Below are 20000 nucleotides of genomic sequence, written 5' to 3' on the forward strand. Positions count from 1 at the left end.
GTGTGTCAGTGTGTGTCTACCTGTGTGTGTGTGTGTGTGTCTACCTGTGTGTGTGTGTCAGTGTGTGTCTCCCTGTGTGTGTGTGTGTGTCAGTCTGTGTCAGTCTGTGTCTACCTGTGTGTGTGTCTACCTGTGTGTGTGTGTGTATGTCAGTGTGTGTCGACCTGTGTGTGTGTGTGTCTCCCTGTGTGTGTGTGTGTCAGTCTGTGTCTACCTGTGTGTGTGTGTGTCTACCTGTGTGTGTGTGTGTCTACCTGTGTGTGTGTGTCAGTCTGTGTCTACCTGTGTGTGTGTGTGTCTCCCTGTGTGTGTGTGTGTCAGTGTGTGTCTCCCTGTGTGTGTGTGTGTCAGTCTGTGTCAGTCTGTGTCTACCTGTGTGTGTGTGTGTGTCTACCTGTGTGTGTGTGTCTCCCTGTGTGTGTGTGTCTACCTGTGTGTGTGTGTGTCTCCCTGTGTGTGTGTGTGTCAGTCTGTGTCTACCTGTGTGTGTGTGTGTCTACCTGTGTGTGTGTGTCAGTGTGTGTCTACCTGTGTGTGTGTGTGTGTCAGTGTGTGTCTCCCTGTGTGTGTGTGTGTCAGTCTGTGTCAGTCTGTGTCTACCTGTGTGTGTGTCTACCTGTGTGTGTGTGTGTGTGTCAGTGTGTGTCTACCTGTGTGTGTGTGTCAGTCTGTGTCAGTCTGTGTCTACCTGTGTGTGTGTGTGTCTACCTGTGTGTGTGTCAGTGTGTGTCTACCTGTGTGTGTGTGTGTGTGTCTACCTGTGTGTGTGTGTGTCAGTGTGTGTCTACCTGTGTGTGTGTGTCTCCCTGTGTGTGTGTGTGTCAGTCTGTGTCTACCTGTGTGTGTGTGTCTACCTGTGTGTGTGTGTCAGTGTGTGTGTGTCTCACGGTGACGAGGCAGGGAGAGGCGACCATCCAGCACAGACGGAAGAAGACATTCGGCTTCCTGCCCAACATCTCCTCGATGTTGCTGCTCAGCCTGGAGCTCCCTGCACACGCACACAGACACAGCTCCCCCAGGTAGCCTCTAGCAGGATGTAGGGGCAAGTGCTCCTATTAGCGAATAGCACCACCTATGAAGGCTACCGGCACTGTGGCTACACACAGAGAGGGGGTGGGTGGCCAGCACCACGCCCGGCCGCCTTTGTCTCCCCAGTGGCGATGTTTTACTAGACACAGCACACACCACACACTCACCACACACTCACCCACACAATCACCCACTCACTCACACACTCACCACACACTCACCCACACACTCACCCACACACTCACTCACCCACTCACTCACACACTCACCCACACACTCACCCACACACTCACCCACACACTCACCCACACACTCACCCACACACTCACTCACCCACTCACTCACACACTCACCCACACACTCACCCACACACTCACCCACACACTCACCACACACACACTCACCCACACACTCACCTACACACTCACCACACACACACTCACCACACACTCACCACACACTCACCCACACACTCACCACACACTCACCCACACACTCACCACACTCACCACACACACACTCACCCACACACTCACCACACACACACTCACCTACACACTCACCACACACACACTCACCACACACTCACCACACACTCACCCACACACTCACCCACACACTCACCCACACACACACTAACCCACTCACCCACACACTCACCCACACACTCACCACACACTCACCACACACTCACCCACACACTCACCACACTCACCACACTCACCCACACACTCACCACACACTCACCACACACACACTCACCCACACACACACTCACCACACACTCAGCACACACTCAGCACACACTCACCACACACTCACCACACACTCACCCACACACTCACCCACACACCACACTCACCACACTCACCACACACACACTCACCCACACACTCACCACACACTCACCACACACACACTCACACACTCACCACACACACACCCACACACTCACCACACACACACTCACCCACACACACACTCACCACACACTCACCACACACTCACCACACACTCACCACACACACACCCACACACTCACCACACACACTCACCACACACTCACCACACACTCACCACACACACTCACCACACACTCACCACACACTCACCACACACACACCCACACACTCACCACACACTCACCACACACTCACCACACACTCACCACACACACACCCACACACTCACCACACACACTCACCACACACCACACACTCACCACACACACTCACCACACACTCACTCACCCACACACACACTCCCCACACACTCACCACACACTCACCACACACTCACCACACACTCACCACACACTCACCCACACACTCACCCACACACTCACCCACACACACACTAACCCACTCACCCACACACTCACCCACACACTCACCACACACACACTCACCCACACACTCACCCACACACTCACCCACACACACACTCACCACACACTCACCACACACTCACCCACACACTCACTCACCCACTCACTCACACACTCACCCACACACTCACCCACACACTCACCCACACACTCACCCACACACTCACCACACACACACTCACCCACACACTCACCTACACACTCACCACACACACACTCACCACACACTCACCACACACTCACCCACACACTCACCACACACTCACCCACACACTCACCACACTCACCACACACACTCACCCACACACTCACCACACACACACTCACCCACACACTCACCTACACACTCACCACACACACACTCACCACACACTCACCACACACTCACCCACACACTCACCCACACACTCACCCACACACACACTAACCCACACCCTCACCCACACACTCACCACACACTCACCACACACTCACCACACACTCACCACACACTCACCCACACACTCACCACACTCACCACACACTCACCACACACTCACCACACACACACTTACCCACACACACACTCACCACACACTCAGCACACACTCAGCACACACTCACCACACACTCACCACACACTCACCCACACACCACACTCACCACACTCACCACACACACACTCACCCACACACTCACCACACACTCACCACACACACACTCACACACTCACCACACACACACCCACACACACACTCACCCACACACACACTCACCACACACTCACCACACACTCACCCACACACTCACCACACACACTCACCACACACTCACCACACACACTCACCACACACTCACCACACACACACTCACACACTCACCACACACACACCCACACACTCACCACACACACACTCACCACACACTCACCACACACTCACCACACACTCACCACACACACACCCACACACTCACCACACACAATCACCACACACTCACCACACACTCACCACACACACTCACCACACACTCACCACACACACACTCACCCACACACACACTCACCACACACTCACCACACACTCACCACACACACCCACACACTCACCACACACACACTCACCCACACACACACTCACCACACACTCACCACACACTCACCACACACTCACCCACACACTCACCACACACTCACCCACACACTCACCACACTCACCACACACACACTCACCCACACACTCACCACACACTCACCACACACACACTCACCACACTCACCACACACTCACCACACACTCACCACACACTCACCACACACTCACCACACACTCACCGTACACCAAGCAGACTGCCACCACCTCAAAGCAGGCGAGGAAGGTGAGGGAGATGATCGCCGTGTAGTGGTCCATCAGCTGGAAGAAGTAGATGCCTCCCTACGCCACCATCATCATCACCACCATCATCATCACTATCATCATCACCATCACTATCATCATCACCATCATCACCAACATCACCATCATCACGATCATCATCATCATCACCATGTGGTGGAGCTCCACACCTGTGGTAGAGCTCCCCACCTCTGTGGTGGAGCTCCACCCCTGCGTCATGGAGGTGCCCACCTCCGTGATGTTAGGCAGGCCCAGCAGCAGGGCGAGGCTGCAGACTGCCGCCACCAGCAGCTCCCTCCTGCCCAGCAGCCGCAGCAGCGTCGCTCCGTAGCTGTCCATCAGCGTGGTCACCATCACCTCCACCATGGCGAACTGCAGCACCACCATCACCACCATCACCACCATCATCACCATCACCACCATCACCACCATCATCACCAACACCATTACCACCACCACCATCACCACCACCATCACCACCACCATCACCACCAACATCACCATCACCACCATCACCACCATCATCATCACCATCGTCATCATCACCACCATCACCACCATCATCGTCACCGTCACCACCACCATCACCACCGTCACCACCACCACCACCGTCACCACCATCACCACCATCACCACCATCAGCACCCTCGCCGTGGGTGCACATCCCCTGGCACCTGGCTGTCGAGTCCCAGGCAGAGCAGCATGAAGAAGAAGAGGACAGCCCAGAGGGGAGACACGGGGAGGGTGGAGAACACCTCGGGGTAGACCACGAACACCAGGCCAGGGCCTGGGGAGACACGGGGAGACACGGGGAGACGTGGTAGAGACACGGGGAGACATGAGACACGGGGAGACACGGGGAGACGTGGTAGAGACACGGGGAGACACGGGGAGACGTGGTGGAGACACGGGGAGACATGAGACATGGGGAGACACGGGGATACGTGGTGGAGACACGGGGAGACATGAGACACGGGGAGGCGTGGTAGAGACACGGGGAGACACGGGGAGTCGTGGGGGAGACACGGGGAGACACGGGGAGACGTGGTAGAGACACGGGGAGACATGAGACATGGGGAGACACGGGGATACGTGGTGGAGACACGGGGAGACATGAGACACGGGGAGGCGTGGTAGAGACACGGGGAGACATGAGACATGGGGAGGCGTGGTAGAGACACGGGGAGACATGAGACACGGGGAGACACGGGGAGACGTGGTAGAGACACGGGGAGACATGAGACACGGGGAGACACGGGGAGACGTGGTAGAGACACGGGGAGACATGAGACACGGGGAGACACGGGGAGACGTGGTAGAGACACGGGGAGACACGGGGATATGTGGTGGAGACACGGGGAGACATGAGACACGGGGAGACGTGGTAGAGACACGGGGAGACACGGGGAGACGTGGGGGAGACACGGGGAAGACTCAGGGAGAGTTAAATGAGTGGGTAGGTGAGTGAGTGGGTTGCCGAGTGGGTAGGTGAGTAAGTGGGTAGGTGAGTGGGTGGCTAAGTGAGTGGGTGGGTGGGTGAGTGAGTGAGTGGGTTGCCGAGTGAGTAGGTGAGTAAGTGGGTAGGTGAGTGGGTGGGTGAGTAGGTGAGTGGGTAGGTGAGTGAGTGAGTGGGTAGGTGAGTGGGTGGCTAAGTGAGTGGGTGGGTGGGTGAGTGAGTGAGTGGGTAGGTGAGTAAGCGGGTGGGTGGGTGGGTAGGTGAGTGGGCGGCTAAGTGAGCGGGTGGGTAGGTGAGTGAGCGGGTAGATGAGTGGGTGGGTAAGTGAGTGAGCGGGTAGGTGAGTAAGCGGGTGGGTGAGTGGGTGGGTAAGTGAGTGGGTAGGTGGGTGGGTAGGTGAGTGAGCGGGTGGGTGGGTAGGTGAGTGAGCGGGTGGGTAGGTGAGTGAGCGGGTGGGTGGGTAGGTGAGTGAGCGGGTGGGTAGGTGAGTGAGCGGGTGCGTGAGTGGGTGGGTAAGTTAGTGGGTAGGTGGGTGGGTAGGTGAGTGAGCGGGTGGGTGGGTAGGTGAGTGAGCGGGTGGGTAGGTGAGTGAGCAGGTGGGTGGGTAGGTGAGTGAGCGGGTGGGTGGGTAGGTGAGTGAGCGGGTGGGTGGTTGGGTAGGTGAGCGAGCGGGCGGGTGGGTAGGTGAGCGAGCGGGTGGGTGGGTAGGTGAGCGAGCGGGTGGGTGGGTAGGTGAGTGAGCGGGTGGGTGGGTGGGTAGGTGAGTGAACGGGTGGGTGGGTGGGTAGGTGAGTGGGTGGGTGGGTAGGTGAGTGAGCGGGTGGGTGGGTAGGTGAGTGAGCGGGTGGATGGGTGGGTAGGTGAGTGAACGGGTGGGTGGGTGGGTAGGTAGGTGAGTGAGTGAGCGGGTGGGTGGGTGGGTAGGTGAGCAAGCGGGCGGGTGGGTAGGTGAGTGAGCGCGTGGGTGGGTGGGTAGGTGAGTGAGCGGGTGGGTGGGTAGGTGAGTGAACGGGTGGGTAGGTGAGTGAGCGGGTGCGTGAGTGGGTGGGTAAGTTAGTGGGTAGGTGGGTGGGTAGGTGAGTGAGCGGGTGGGTAGGTGAGTGAGCAGGTGGGTGGGTAGGTGAGTGAGCGGGTGGGTGGGTAGGTGAGTGAGCGGGTGGGTGGTTGGGTAGGTGAGCGAGCGGGCGGGTGGGTAGGTGAGCGAGCGGGTGGGTGGGTAGGTGAGCGAGCGGGTGGGTGGGTAGGTGAGTGAGCGGGTGGGTGGGTGGGTAGGTGAGTGAACGGGTGGGTGGGTGGGTAGGTGAGTGGGTGGGTGGGTAGGTGAGTGAGCGGGTGGGTGGGTAGGTGAGTGAGCGGGTGGATGGGTGGGTAGGTGAGTGAACGGGTGGGTGGGTGGGTAGGTAGGTGAGTGAGTGAGCGGGTGGGTGGGTGGGTAGGTGAGCAAGCGGGCGGGTGGGTAGGTGAGTGAGCGCGTGGGTGGGTGGGTAGGTGAGTGAGCGGGTGGGTGGGTAGGTGAGTAAACGGGTGGGAAGGTGGGTGGGTGAGTGGGCGAGTGGGTAGGTGGGTGGGTGAGTGGGCGAGTGGGTGGGTGGGTAGGTAAGTGAGCGGATGGGTAGGTGGGTGGGTGGGTGAGTGGGTGAGTGGGTGAGCGAGTGGGGTAGGTGAGCGAGTGGGTGAGTTGGTGGGTAGTCTCACCGTCTGTGGCGATGTCCTGCACGGGCACCCCGTGCGTGTGGGACATGAAGCCGATGGCCGAGAAGACGACGAATCCGGCGAAGATGCTGGTGGCCGAGTTGAGGATGGAGACGAAGAGCGTGTCCCTGTGCACAGCAGCACCACCCACCCACACCGCCCTCGCTACAGCCCAGCTACCTACACAGCTACCCACACAGCCCTCGCTACAAGCCCAGCTACAACCCCCACCCCGCTACCCACAGCCCCCACCCCGCTACCCACAGCCCCCACCCCGCTACCCACAGCCCCCACCCCGCTACCCACAACCCCCACCCCGCTACCCACAGCCCCCACCCCGCTACCCACAGCCCCCACCCCGCTACCCACAACCCCCACCCCCGCTACCCACAGCCCCCACCCCGCTACCCACAGCCCCCACCCCGCTACCCACAGCCCCCACCCCGCTACCCACAGCCCCCACCCCGCTACCCACAGCCCCCACCCCGCTACCCACAGCCCCCACCCCGCTACCCACAGCCCCCACCCCGCTACCCACAGCCCCCACCCCGCTACCCACAGCCCCCACCCCGCTACCCACAGCCCCCACCCTCATGTTGCCTGCAGGTGACGCCGCGTGCCTCAAGCGAGTGGGTGAGGCTGTAGGCGAGTGGATGGATGGGCGGGTGAGTTGAGTGGGTGAGCGGGTGAGTGGGTGAGTTGAGTGGGTGAGCGGGTGAGCGGGCGGGTGGGCGGGCGGGTGAGCGGGTGGGTGAGCGGGTGGGTGAGCGGGTGGGTGAGTGGGTAAGCGGGTGGGTGGGTGAGCGGGTGGGTGAGTGGGTGAGTGGGTGAGTGGGTGGGTGCGCGGGTGGGTGAGTGGGTGAATGGGTGAATGGGTGGGTGAATGAGTGGGTGAGTGAGTGAGCGGGTGAGTGAGTGAGTAAGTGAGCGGGTGAGTGAGTGGGTGAGCAGGTGAGCGGGTGGGTGGGTGAGCGTGTGGGTCCGCACTGGATGATGTTCTTGTCGAAGGCGTTGTAGCTGGACATGGAAATGAGGGAGCCGAACCCAATCCCAATGGAGTTGAAGATCTGAGCGGCAGCATTGACCCAGACCTGGGGCAGACACACACACACAGACACACACACACAGACACACACACAGACACACACACACAGACACACGCACACACAGTCACACACACAGACACACACACAGTCACACACACACACAGACACACACAGACACACACAGACACAACAACAACAACCGCCATTCGCCACTAAGTGGCGGTGACGTCACCACGACGCTTGTGCCAGGCCAAGTGCACCTTGAGGCAACGTGAAGTGTCATACGTCCGCTGGCAGGAGGTCACGGGGCAGACCCAGCAGGTGCCACGGGTCGACTGACTGAAATGACCGAGATGACTGGCTGATGCACCACCTGTGCCCCCTACTGTGCCAACTTGCTGTGCTTTAGCCACCCGGCGCTCCGCTCGTTGTTGTGAGCGTCGCTCCTCCGCCCTCCGTTGTTGTTGGAGGGCGACTGCCTCCAACTGCCCAGTAGCATCCTTCACGAGCCTCCTCCACTGAGGCCGATCTTGACACCGCTGGTACCAGTCATCGGCAAGTCCACTCAGCTCCACGTCCTCCTGTACCACATCACTCCATCTCTTCTCTAGCCCTTGCCGCGCCCGTTTAGCCCCCTCGATCCGGCCGAACAAAAGCTGTTTAGGCATGCGGTGGCTGGGCATGCGGGCTACATGACCCAGCCAACACAGCCTTGCCTGCCGGAGGAGCTCACCGATGAGACTTTGCCCAGATCTTTCAAGGATTTGTGAGCTCCTCACACAATCCAGCCTGCAGGTTAAACCCAGGATGGATCGTAGGCAGGCCAGCCTAAATGTTTATAACCGGCGAAGGTGCTCCATTAGGGGGGTCCACGTTTCGCAAGCGTAGAGAAGGGAGGGAATGACCGTGGCCGAGAAGACCTGAAGCTTCGTGCGGAGCGACAGACCAGGTAGCTTCCACACAGCGTTACGCAACCGATGAAAAGATATTGCCGCTCGACTGATTCTGAGTGAGACTTCTGCTGCTAAACCGGAGCCGGTCATAAGCACACTGCCCAGGTATGGGAAACTCTCCACTCTCTCCACAACTGCCCCATCACCAATTGGGAGTTGTGGTGGAGTGTCCGATGGTACAAAATACCGAGGCAGGTGCTTAGTTTTGGTGGGGCTGATGGTAAGGCTCCACCTCTTAGTGGCACGCTCCAGTCTCAGACACACACACGCACACAGACACACACACAGCCACACACGCACAGGAGGTAGGCGGGGTGGTACCTGCGCGTTGAGAAGTTGATCCCACTGCGGGCTCATGTAGTAGAGGACTCCCTCCAAGGCTCCGGGCAGCATGGCGTTGTTGATGAGCAGGGCCAGGAGGACCAGGTAGGGGAACGTGGCCGTGAAGTACACCACCTGGTACGCACGGAGAGACACGCGGAGACACGGGGAGACACGTGGAGACACGGGGAGACACGGGAGACACGGGGAGACGCGGGGAGACACGGGAGACACGGGGAGACACGGGGAGACACGTGGAGACACGTGGAGACACGGGGAGACACGGGAGACACGGGGAGACGCGGGGAGACACGGGAGACACGGGGAGACACCGGGAGACGCGGGGAGACGCGGGGAGACACGGGAGACACGGGGAGACACGGGGAGACACGGGAGACACGGGGAGACACGGGAGACGCGGGGAGACACGGGGAGACACGGGAGACGCGGGGAGACACGGGGAGACACAGGAGACACGGGGAGACGCGGGGAGACGCGGGGAGACACGGGAGACACGGGGAGACACCGGGAGACGCGGGGAGACGTGGGGAGACACGGGAGACACGGGGAGACACGGGAGACACGGGGAGACGTGGGGAGACACGGGAGACACGGGGAGACGCGAGGAGACGCGGGGAGACGTGGGGAGACACGGGAGAAACGGGGAGACACGGGAGACACGGAGAGACACGGGGAGACACAGGAGACACGGGAGACACGGGGAGACACGGGAGACGCGGGGAGACACGGGAGACGTGGGGAGACACGGGAGACGCGGGGAGACACGGGGAGACACAGGAGACACGGGAGACGCGGGGAGACACCGGGAGACGCGGGGAGACGCGGGGAGACGTGGGGAGACACGGGGAGACACTGGAAGACACGGGGAGACGCGGGAGACACGGGTAAAGGGGACTCACATGAAGGGGACACCCAGAGAGAGGGGATCGAGGGGATGAGGCCCCTGCCCTCACCTTGCCCGTGGACTTGACCCCCTTGAAGACGCACAGGTAGACCAGCGCCCAGGCGAGAACCAGGAGGCCGAACAGCTCCCAGCGCATCGAGCCGCCATGCTCCAGACCGCCACTCAAGGCGAGCACGCGCTTGCTGGAGAGCACGTGACAGGGGTCACGTGGGTGGGGGTCACGGTGGTGGGGGGTCACGGTAGTGGGGGTCACGGTGGGGGTGGTGGTGGTGATGATGGTAGTAGTGGTAGTGGTGATGGTGGTGATGGTGGTGGTGGTGATGGTGGGGGTCACGGTGGTGATGGTGGTGATGGTGGTGGTGGTAGTGGTGGTGGTGATGGTGGTGGTGATGGTGGTGGGTGTGATGGTGATGGTGGTGATGGTGGGAGTAGTGGTGGTGGTGGGAGTAGTGGTGGTGATGGCGGTGATGGTGGTGATGATGGTGGTGATGGTGGTGGTGATGGTGGTGGTGTGTGATGGTGGTGGTGATGGTGATGATTGTAGTGGTGGTGGGGGTGGTGGTGGTGGTGATGGTGGTGGTGATGGTGGTTGATGGTGGTGGTGGTGATGGTGATGGTGGTGGTGATGGTGGTGGTGATGGTGGTGATGGTGGTGGTGATGGTGGTGGGTGTGATGGTGATGGTGGTGATGGTGGGAGTAGTGGTGGTGGTGGGAGTAGTGGTGGTGATGGTGGTGATGGTGGTGGTGATGGTGGTGGTGGTGATGGTGGTGGTGATGGTGATGATTGTGGTGGTGGTGGGGGTGGTGGTGGTGGTGATGGGGGTGATGGTGGTGGTGGTGATGGTGGTGGTGATGGTGGTGGTGGTGATGGTGGTGGTGATGATGGTGATGGTGGTGGTGATGGTGGTTGATGGTGGTGGTAGTGGTAGTACTGCTGACTGGTGGTGAAGTTGTCCACCACCTCACCTGTAGCACTGGTGGTGAAGTTGTCCACCTCCTCACCTGTATCACTGCTGGTGAAGTTGTCCACCTCCTCACCTGTAGCACTGCTGACTGGTGGTGTAGTTGTCCACCACCTCACCTGTAGTCCTCCTCACTGGTGGTGAAGTTGTCCACCACCTCACCTGTAGCACTGCGGGTGAAGTTGTCCACCACCTCACCTGTAGTACTGCTGACTGGAGGACTGGAGGGTGGAGTTGGGGCGAGTCACCCCGTCCGAGCACGAGTCCACCTCGTTCCAGGAGTTGTTGCAGCTCAGCCAGGGGAGCGGCTGCTGGAACGAGTTGACGAGGTAGAAGAGAGACCACGTGATGATGACGTTGTAGTAGGTGCACAGCAGGAACGAGATGGCCACCGTGGCCAGACCCACACCTACACAGAGAGAGACAGGGGTGATGGTGGTGGTGATGGTGGTGGTGGTGGTGATGGTGGTGGTGATGGTGGTGGTGGTGATGGTGGTGGTGGTGGAGGTGGTGATGGTGGTGGTGATGGTGATGGTGGTGGAGGTGGTGATGGTGGTGGTGATGGTGATGGAGGTGGTGGTGAAGGTGGTGGTGATGGTAGTGGTGATGGTGGTGATCATGGTGGTGATCATGGTGGTGATCATGGTGGTGATGGTCGTGGTGGTGATGATGGTGGTCGTGGTGATGGTCGTGGTGGTGGTGAATCTGTAGGCCGTCTCAGTCGATCAACCCATGGCAGCTGCGGGGGAGACGTGGGGGAGAGACACGTGACGTGCCTTTGAAGAGGGGGCAGATGGCCGCCATGGCCCTGACTGGCCCCAGGCCCGTGTACTGCCCCACGGTCATCTCCATGAGCAGCAGGGGGACCCCGCACAGCGCGAGCATCACCAGGTAGGGCAGCAGGAACGCGCCTGGACACGCACACAGACAACAAGACAAAGATCCCCCAGGTAGCCCCTAGCAGGGCGGTAGGGGCAAGTGCTGCTAGTAGCGAGTAGCACCACCTATGATGCACACACAGGCAAAGCTCCCCCAGGTAGCCTCTAGCAGGGATGTAGGGGCAAGTGCTGCTAGTATCGAGTAGCACCACCTATGACACACAGACAAAGCTCCCCCCCCCTTCATCTTACCCCTCTCCCCTCCCCCTTCACCTTGCACCCGTCTCCTCCCCTCACCTGTCATCACCTCCTCCCCCCACCCCCCACCCCACCCCCCATCCACCTCCTCCCCCCACCCCCCCCCACCCACCTCCCCCACCACCACCCCCCCACCCCCACCCCCCACCCACCTCCCCCTCCACCCACCCCCCACCCCCACCCACCCCCCACCCCCCACCAACCCACCCCCCCACCCCCCACCCACCCCCACCCCCCACCCCACCCCCCCCACCCCCACCCACCCCCCACCCCCACCCACCTCCCCCGCTGCGGTAGCACAGGTAAGGGAAGCGCCACACGTTGCCCAGCCCCACGGCGTAGCCGGTGCACGCGAGCGTGAACTCGGCGCCACGACTCCAGCGCTCGCGCGGGGCGGGGGGGGGCGGGGGGGCGGGGCTGCCCCCCTCGGGGCTGCGGGGAGGGGGAGGGGGGAGGGGGAGGGGAGGTGAGGGGGGAGGTAGAGGGGGGAGGTGGAGGGGGGAGGGGGGAGGTGGAGGGGGAGGGGGAGAAGGGATGGGGAGGGGGGAGGTGGGAGGTAGAGGGGGGAGGGGGGGAGGGGGGAGGTGGGGAGGGGGGGAGAAGGGATGGGGAGGGGGGAGGGGGAGGGGGGAGAAGGGATGGGGAGGGGGGGAGAAGGGATGGGGAGGGGGGAGGTTGGAGGTGGAGGGGGGAGAAGGATGGGGAGGGGGGAGGGGGGAGGTGGGGAGGGGGGAGAAGGGATGGGGAGGGGGGAGGTGGGAGGGGGGAGGTGGAGGGGGGGAGGGGGAGGGAGTAGGGGGGAGGGGGCCCACAAGTCAGGACACAGAATTATTATTATTATACAGTGATGGTGATGTTGATGAGGTGATGATCATGATGACGATGATGTTGATGGGATGAGGTGATCATCATGATGGTGATGTTGATGGTGATGAGGTGATCATCATGATGATGTTGATGGTGATGAGGTGATCATCATGATGGTGATGTTGATGGTGATGAGGTGATGATCATCATGATGATGTTGATGGTGATGAGGTGATGATGATCATGATGTTGATGGTGATGAGGTGATGATCATCATGTTGATGTTGATGGTGATGAGGTGATGATCATGATGATGATGATGTTGATGGTGATGAGGTGATCATCATGATGATGTTGATGGTGATGGTGATGAGGTGATGATGATCATGATGATGATGATGTTGATGGTGATGAGGTGATGATCATCATGATGATGATGGTGATGAGGTGATGATGATCATGATGATGATGATGTTGATGGTGATGAGGTGATGCTCATCATGATGATGATGTTGATGGTGATGAGGTGATGATGATCATGATGATGATGATGTTGATGGTGATGAGGTGATGCTCATGATGATGATGATGTTGATGGTGATGAGGTGATGATCATCATGATGATGATGTTGATGAGGTGATGATCATGATGATGATGATGTTGTTAATGGTGATAAAGTGATGATCATCATGATGTTGATGTTGATGAGTTGATGATGATCATCATGATGGTGATGTTGATGTTGATGAGATGATGTCAAGGCCTCACCTGAAGTCCTGAGAGATGGAAGCCGTCTTAGCACTCCGCAGCTTCCCCATGACGAGGTTAGGAGGTGAGGAGGAAGCGAGGGTGAGGAGGTGGTGAGGGGGGAGGAGGAGGTGAGGGGTGAGGAGGTGGTGAGGGTGAGGAGGTGGTGAGGGTGAGGAGGAGGTGAGGGTGAGGAGGTGGTGAGGGTGAGGAGGAGGTGAGGGTGAGGAGGAGGTGAGGGTGAGGAGGTGGTGAGGGTGAGGAGGAGGTGAGGGTGAGGAGGAGGTGAGGGTGAGGAGGAGGTGAGGGTGAGGAGGAGGTGAGGGTGAGGAGGTGGTGAGGGTGAGGAGGAGGTGAGGGTGAGGAGGAGGTGAGGGTGAGGAGGAGGTGAGGGTGAGGAGGAGGTGAGGGTGAGGAGGTGGTGAGGGTGAGGAGGAAGTGAGGGTGAGGAGGAGGTGAGGGTGAGGAGGTGGTGAGGGTGAGGAGGTGGTGAGGGTGAGGAGGAGGTGAGGGTGAGGAGGAGGTGAGGGTGAGGAGGAGGTGAGGGTGAGGAGGTGGTGAGGGTGAGGAGGAGGTGAGGGTGAGGAGGAGGTGAGGGTGAGGAGGTGGTGAGGGTGAGGAGGTGGTGAGGGTGAGGAGGAGGTGAGGGTGAGGAGGAGGTGAGGGTGAGGAGGGTGGTGAGGGTGAGGAGGAGGTGAGGGTGAGGAGGAGGTGAGGGTGAGGAGGTGGTGAGGGTGAGGAGGAGGTGAGGGTGAGGAGGTGGTGAGGGTGAGGAGGAGGTGAGGGTGAGGAGGAGGTGAGGGTGAGGAGGAGGCGAGGGTGAGGAGGAGGTGAGGGTGAGGAGGAGGTGAGGGTGAGGAGGAGGCGAGGGTGAGGAGGTGGTGAGGGTGAGGAGGAGGTGAGGGTGAGGAGGTGGTGAGGGTGAGGAGGAGGTGAGGGTGAGGAGGAGGCGAGGGTGAGGAGGTGGTGAGGGTGAGGAGGAGGTGAGGGTGAGGAGGTGGTGAGGGTGAGGAGGAGGTGAGGGTGAGGAGGAGGCGAGGGTGAGGAGGAGGCGAGGGTGAGGAGGAGGCGAGGGTGAGGAGGAGGCGAGGGTGAGGAGGAGGCGAGGGTGAGGAGGAGGTGAGGAGGAGGCGAGGGTGAGGAGGAGGTGAGGAGGAGGTGAGGGTGAGGTGAGGGTGAGGAGGCGAGGTGAGGAGGTGAGGAGGTGAGGAGGAGGTGAGGAGGTGGTGAGGGTGAGAAGGCGAGGGTGAGGAGGTGGTGAGAGTGAGGAGGTGGTGAGGGTGAGGAGGTGAGGAGGTGGTGAGGGTGAGGAGGAGGCGAGGGTGAGGAGGCGAGGGTGAGGAGGAGGCGAGGTGAGGGTGAGGAGGAGGTGAGGAGACACGGAGAGGCGAGGTGAACGAGTCGAGGCGAGCTGAGCGTGCTCCGTGTCGCCGCTCCGCGCGAGTTGAACTTCCACCTTAGTCCGGCGGTGACTGGAGACTCATTAACGGCTGAGGGGGGGGGGGGGCAGCACGCGCATCAGTGGGGCTCGTCACGTGTCACGGCCTCGGAGTGCACCTAGCCTGGCACAGGCGCCGTGACGATTCCCGATCATCACGGCACCACCACCACCACCACCGCCATCACCACCACCACCACCACGACCGCCACCGCTGACCGATGTCTGAACTGGCCTTGGGCCTCCCCCTAGGGAGACTCAAATGGGCACCTCGTGCGGTGGGTGGGTGGCAAACATCGCCACTGGGGAGACAATGGCGGCCGGGCGGGCGTGGTGGTGCTGGCCACCACCCCCCTCTGTGTGTGCCACAGTGGGGGCCTTCATAGGTGCCGCTGCTACTCGCCACTTGCCCCTGCAGCCCTGCCAGAGGCTACCTGGGGGAGCTTTGTCTGTGTGTGCAGATTACCTGCTGGATCTCCTCTCTGTTTCAAAGAACAAATGTGACCTCAGGTCTTCTTGGTTCTTTCGGTAAAGTCACGTAGAATTGAATAATAAATTAATAAAAATAAAACATAATAAAATAATTCTCACGACGTTTCGGCCACAACGCAAGTAGCCGTCCTCAGGTGGAGAACAGGTCTGTCGAGGAGACAGCGTCTGAATGTTATTATTTTTATTATTTTATTGTTTCAATTCTACGTGACTTTACCGAAAGAACCAAGAAGATGAATCCCTGCAGTCACGAAAGCTTTACATCGAAATTTGACCTAAGGTCTTCGCTCATTTACCAGCTTCACATTCCTTATTGCCGTACAAATACTGGAGGAAGGGCCTTTGATATTGATGCCCCCAGGGTCTGGAATGCTATTGCCAATAAACTGCAACTTGAATCACTAACTATGAGATCTTCACTCAAAACTGCTCGAGAGGAGTTGTACACCCCGAGCTGCCACTGCAATTTAGTGGCCTAAAATACAAAGTTTCGCTCCGGATGATCGCTGCAAAGTATGATCTGTGTTTAGATTTAGTGTGTTGATCTTAAAGGTGCATTGAAACATGTTGACACTCCGACTGATGCTCCTGCTGTTGCGGAGTGACTCATGCAGCCAGCTATGGCTGCAGAGTTTGGTGGTACATGTTGTTTACGTCGTTCATTGTGAAAATTCGGTCACAGTTCCTATGACCTGCACTGTTTCATTGCTTTCATGGCTTTATTTTGGTGATTTTCGATCAGTTTTTTGGTTTGGCCATGTTTGTTTGTTGTAGTACAGAGTTAGACTGATGGCCTTAATCTAAGTTGTGTTGTGGTTGTTGTTGTTTGACTTGCATCCCACTGGGATTTTTGCACATTTTTGTGTACGGTGCCTTTTCTGCAATATTTTGCTGTCTTTTCTGGGATTTTCTGTTTTCACTCAGTCACATATTCACTTTAAGATGTTTTTTGTTCATGTTTTTGTTTTTTGTTTGTTGCGGTTGCACCCGATTCAAGAGCCGAATGGCTCACAGGGCTATACCTAATAAATAAACTTGAATAGGTGTTGCTACTCGCTACTAGCAGCACTTGCCCCTGCAGCCCTGCTAGAGGCTACCTGGGGGAGCTTTGTCTGTGTGTGCATCATAGGTGGTGCTACTCGCCACTAACAGCCCTTGCCCCTGCAGCCTGCGATAAGCTACATGGGGGAGCTTTGCGATTGTTTATTCGCGTGGCAATGAATGACCGGCTGGGTGATAATGAGTCAATGCGTCACTCAGTAATCCGTATCGCCGCATTCATCTCCCCAACCCCCCCACTGATGGTGAATGAGTGTGGGGGTCGTGGCCTGCGCAATGCCTGCCCTAGATTTGAAGCTTTCGTGACTGCAAGGATTCATATTCTTAAGTTTTTTCGGTAAAGTCACGCAGGTAAAACATTTAAATTAATAAAAATAAATTAAAAAATCACGACGATTCGGAGGCAACGATAGCTGTATCACTGCACGATTGCTGTATCACGTGATACAGCAATCGTGCTGTGACTGTTCCACTTGAAGACGGAAGCTTGTGTTGCCTCCGAAACGTCGTGATTTTTTATTTTATTTTTATTTAACTTTTATTAATTTAAAATGTTTTACCTACGTGGTGACTTTACCGAAAACACCTAAGAATAACAATGCCAGCCCGTCCGCCTGTGTCTCCCCAGTGGCTATGTTTAAACTACGCACCACTGCACCAGGTACTCATTTTAGGCTGAGTCGACCTAGGCGAGAGGGGGAGGGGGCGAGGTCCACATGGGTACCGGTTTTGCAGAGAAGCTCCATGTAGAATGGAAAAAATAAAATAATAAAAATAAAACATTATAAAATAATTCTCACGACGTTTCGGCCACAACGCAAGCAGCCGTCCTCAGGTGAAGAATAGGTCCTGTCGAGAAGACAGACCTGTTCAGACGCTGTCTTCTCGACAGACCTGTTCTTCACCTGAGGACGGCTGCTTGCGTTGTGGCCGAAACGTCGTGAGAATTAATTTATGTTTTTTTTTCCCTTCTACGTGATGACTTTACCGAAAGAACCAAGAAGATGAATCCCTGCAGTCACGAAAGCTTTAAATCGAAATTTAAGCTCCATGTAGTTGCTGGTTACGAGGTGCAGAGGTCGCAAACGGGTTTTGATTCCTTACCCCCCGTACCCGTACCCGGCCGCACCAGGGTCGCAAACGGGTACCCGTACCCGGCCGTACCCGTACCCTACCCATACCCGGCGGGGTACGGGTAGGGTACGGGTATCGGGTACCCAATTGCGACCTCTGGGATGAAGCCATGTTGCAGGCGCGGGTGGGTTGATTCTAGGAACTTGAATTGTGAGAAGAGACAAGACGTTGAGAAATGAGTGACAAACGGTGACTCACCAATGACTCACGGCCTACCCGTACCCGGCCGCACCAGGGTCACAAACGGCTACCCGTACCCGGCCGGGTACGCGGCCGGGTACGGGTAGCCGGGTATCGAGTAGGGTACCTAGCCTGGCATAGCAGTCAACCCAAGGCACCTGCAGGGTCTGTCCTGTGACAATCCTGCACCTAGCCTGGCACAGCAGTCAGCCCAAGGCACCTGCTGGGTCTGTCCCGTGACCTCCTCCTGCACCTCGGGGGAGGAGGGTGAGGGGGGGTGAAGGGGGGGGCGAAGGGGGGGGGCGAGGTGAGGGGGGGGGCGAGGTGAGGGGGGGGCGAGGTGAGGGGGGGGGCGAGGGGAGGGGGGGGGGCGAGGGGGGGGGGCGAGGGGAGGGGGGGGGGCGAGGTGAGGGGGGGGGGGCGAGGGGAGGGGGGGGCGAGGGGAGGGGGGGGGGCGAGGTGAGGGGGGGGGGCGAGGGGGAGGGGGGCGAGGTGAAGAGGGGGCGAGACGAGGGGGGGCAAGATGAGGGGGGGGGCGAGGTGAGGGGGGGTGAAGGGGGGGGGGCGAGGTGAGGGGGGAGGGGGGGGGGGCGAGGTGAGGGGGGGGGCGAGGGGAGGGGGGGGCGAGGTGGGAGGGCGAGGTGAGGGGCGAGGTGAGGGGGGGGCGAGAGGTGAGGGAGCGGCGAGAGAGGGGGAGGGGCGGCGGCAAAGTGGGCGGGGCGAGGGAGGTGGACGGGGCGAGGGAGGTGGGCGGGGCGAGGGAGGTGGGCGGGGCGAGGGAGGTGGGCGGGGCGAGGGAGGTGGGCGGGGCGAGGGAGGTGGGCGGGGCGAGGGAGGTGGGCGGGGCGAGGGAGGTGGGCGGGGCGAGGGAGGTGGGGCGGGGCGAGGGAGGTGGGCGGGGCTGCCCACGTGACCCTGCTAGGCCTCAGCCTGCTCTTAGTCGTGGTTGTGTCTCCGGCTGCTGCTGCTACTTCTACTACTGTTGCTGCTGGTGGTCCTGCCTGCTGCTGCTGCTACTGCTGCTGCTACTGCTGCTGCTCCTGCTGCTGCTGCTGGTGGGGGTTGTGAGAGGCGCCGCTTCGCCGCTTCTTTTATGCAAGTCGCCGAGGTTCGAGGCGCAGGCCCGCGCACGAGCCCGCTCGCCCACTGCTGGCGGAGCCGCCCCCACTGGGGGGGGGGCCTCGAGGGAGCCCCTCGCGGAGGGAGCAGCCCGCGGCCCTCCTCGCCTCCTCAGCGGCTGCGGCGGCGGCGGCCTCAGCGGCAGCCTCAGCAGCCTCGGCGGCCTCCTCCTCCTCGCGCAGGCAGCGCCACCGACTCCGGGGCCCGCGGCCGCGGCCGCTTCGGGCGGCGGCTGCGGCCGCGAGCAGCGCGGCTACTGCTGCTGCTGGGAGCAGCGGTCAGAAGGCCGGGAAGAGGTGAGGGGTGGGGAGGGGTGAGAAGAAGGGGGAGGGGGCGTGAGGAGAGGAGGGGGGGAGGAGGAAGAGGGGGGGGGGAGAGAAAGGGGGGGGGGTGAGGAGAAAGGGGGGGGGTGAGGAGAAAGAGGGGAGGTGAGGAGAAAGAGGGGGGGTGAGGAGAAAGAGGGGGGGGTGAGGAGAAAGGGGGGGGGGGTGGAGGAGAAAGGGGGGGGGGGGGGGTGAGGAGAAAGAGGGGGGGTGAGGAGAAAGAGGGGGGGTGAGGTGAGGAGGGGGGTGGGTGGTGGTGAGGGTGGTGATGGTAGGAGTGAGTGATGGTGGTGAGGGTGGTAGTAGTGTTGAGGGTGGTGAAGGTGGTGGTGGTGGTAGTGGTGAGGGTGGTAGTAGTGGTGAGAGTGGTGAGGGTGGTAGTAGTGGTGAGAGTGGTGGTGGTGAGTGATGGTGGTGAG

General features: G+C 59.7%; 2 protein-coding genes across 11 annotated transcripts in view; one reads left to right on the forward strand and one right to left on the reverse strand.

The window, feature by feature from the left end:
• LOC144739260 (sodium- and chloride-dependent GABA transporter ine-like) overlaps positions 1–15313 on the reverse strand; it is a 17031-nt gene extending 1718 nt beyond the window's left edge. The window contains exons 1-15 of one of the 7 annotated variants that reach the window (XM_078622222.1): positions 15203–15312; positions 14531–15166; positions 14034–14478; positions 13858–13946; positions 12562–12713; positions 11922–12056; positions 11344–11554; positions 10232–10364; positions 9258–9392; positions 7925–8028; positions 6941–7065; positions 4464–4576; positions 4021–4161; positions 3729–3828; positions 888–988 (exon numbers count right to left, since the gene is read on the reverse strand). In XM_078622222.1, the coding sequence (XP_078478348.1) occupies positions 888–988; positions 3729–3828; positions 4021–4161; positions 4464–4576; positions 6941–7065; positions 7925–8028; positions 9258–9392; positions 10232–10364; positions 11344–11554; positions 11922–12056; positions 12562–12713; positions 13858–13907 (1500 nt within the window). In that variant the 5' untranslated portion in view covers positions 13908–13946; positions 14034–14478; positions 14531–15166; positions 15203–15312. Of the gene's footprint in view, positions 1–887; positions 989–3728; positions 3829–4020; positions 4162–4463; positions 4577–6940; positions 7066–7924; positions 8029–9257; positions 9393–10231; positions 10365–11343; positions 11555–11921; positions 12057–12561; positions 12714–13857; positions 13950–13999; positions 14506–14530 lie in introns of those variants that run through there. The other 6 variants (XM_078622224.1, XM_078622225.1, XM_078622219.1 and 3 more) reach the window with 6 other exon arrangements.
• Positions 15314–19045: 3732 nt separating this feature from the next.
• LOC144739262 (SAGA-associated factor 29-like) overlaps positions 19046–20000 on the forward strand; it is an 11681-nt gene continuing 10726 nt past the window's right edge. For 2 of the 4 annotated variants that reach the window (XM_078622230.1, XM_078622229.1), the window contains exon 1: positions 19047–19554. In XM_078622230.1, coding sequence (XP_078478356.1) covers positions 19233–19554 — 322 coding nt within the window. In that variant the 5' untranslated portion in view covers positions 19047–19232. Of the gene's footprint in view, positions 19555–20000 lie in introns of all 4 variants that reach the window. The other 2 variants (XM_078622231.1, XM_078622228.1) reach the window with 2 other exon arrangements.

The sequence above is a fragment of the Lampetra planeri genome, unplaced genomic scaffold (assembly GCF_965212315.1).
Source record: "Lampetra planeri unplaced genomic scaffold, kcLamPlan1.2.h2 scaffold_139, whole genome shotgun sequence".
Classification (NCBI taxonomy): Eukaryota; Metazoa; Chordata; class Hyperoartia; order Petromyzontiformes; family Petromyzontidae; genus Lampetra; species Lampetra planeri.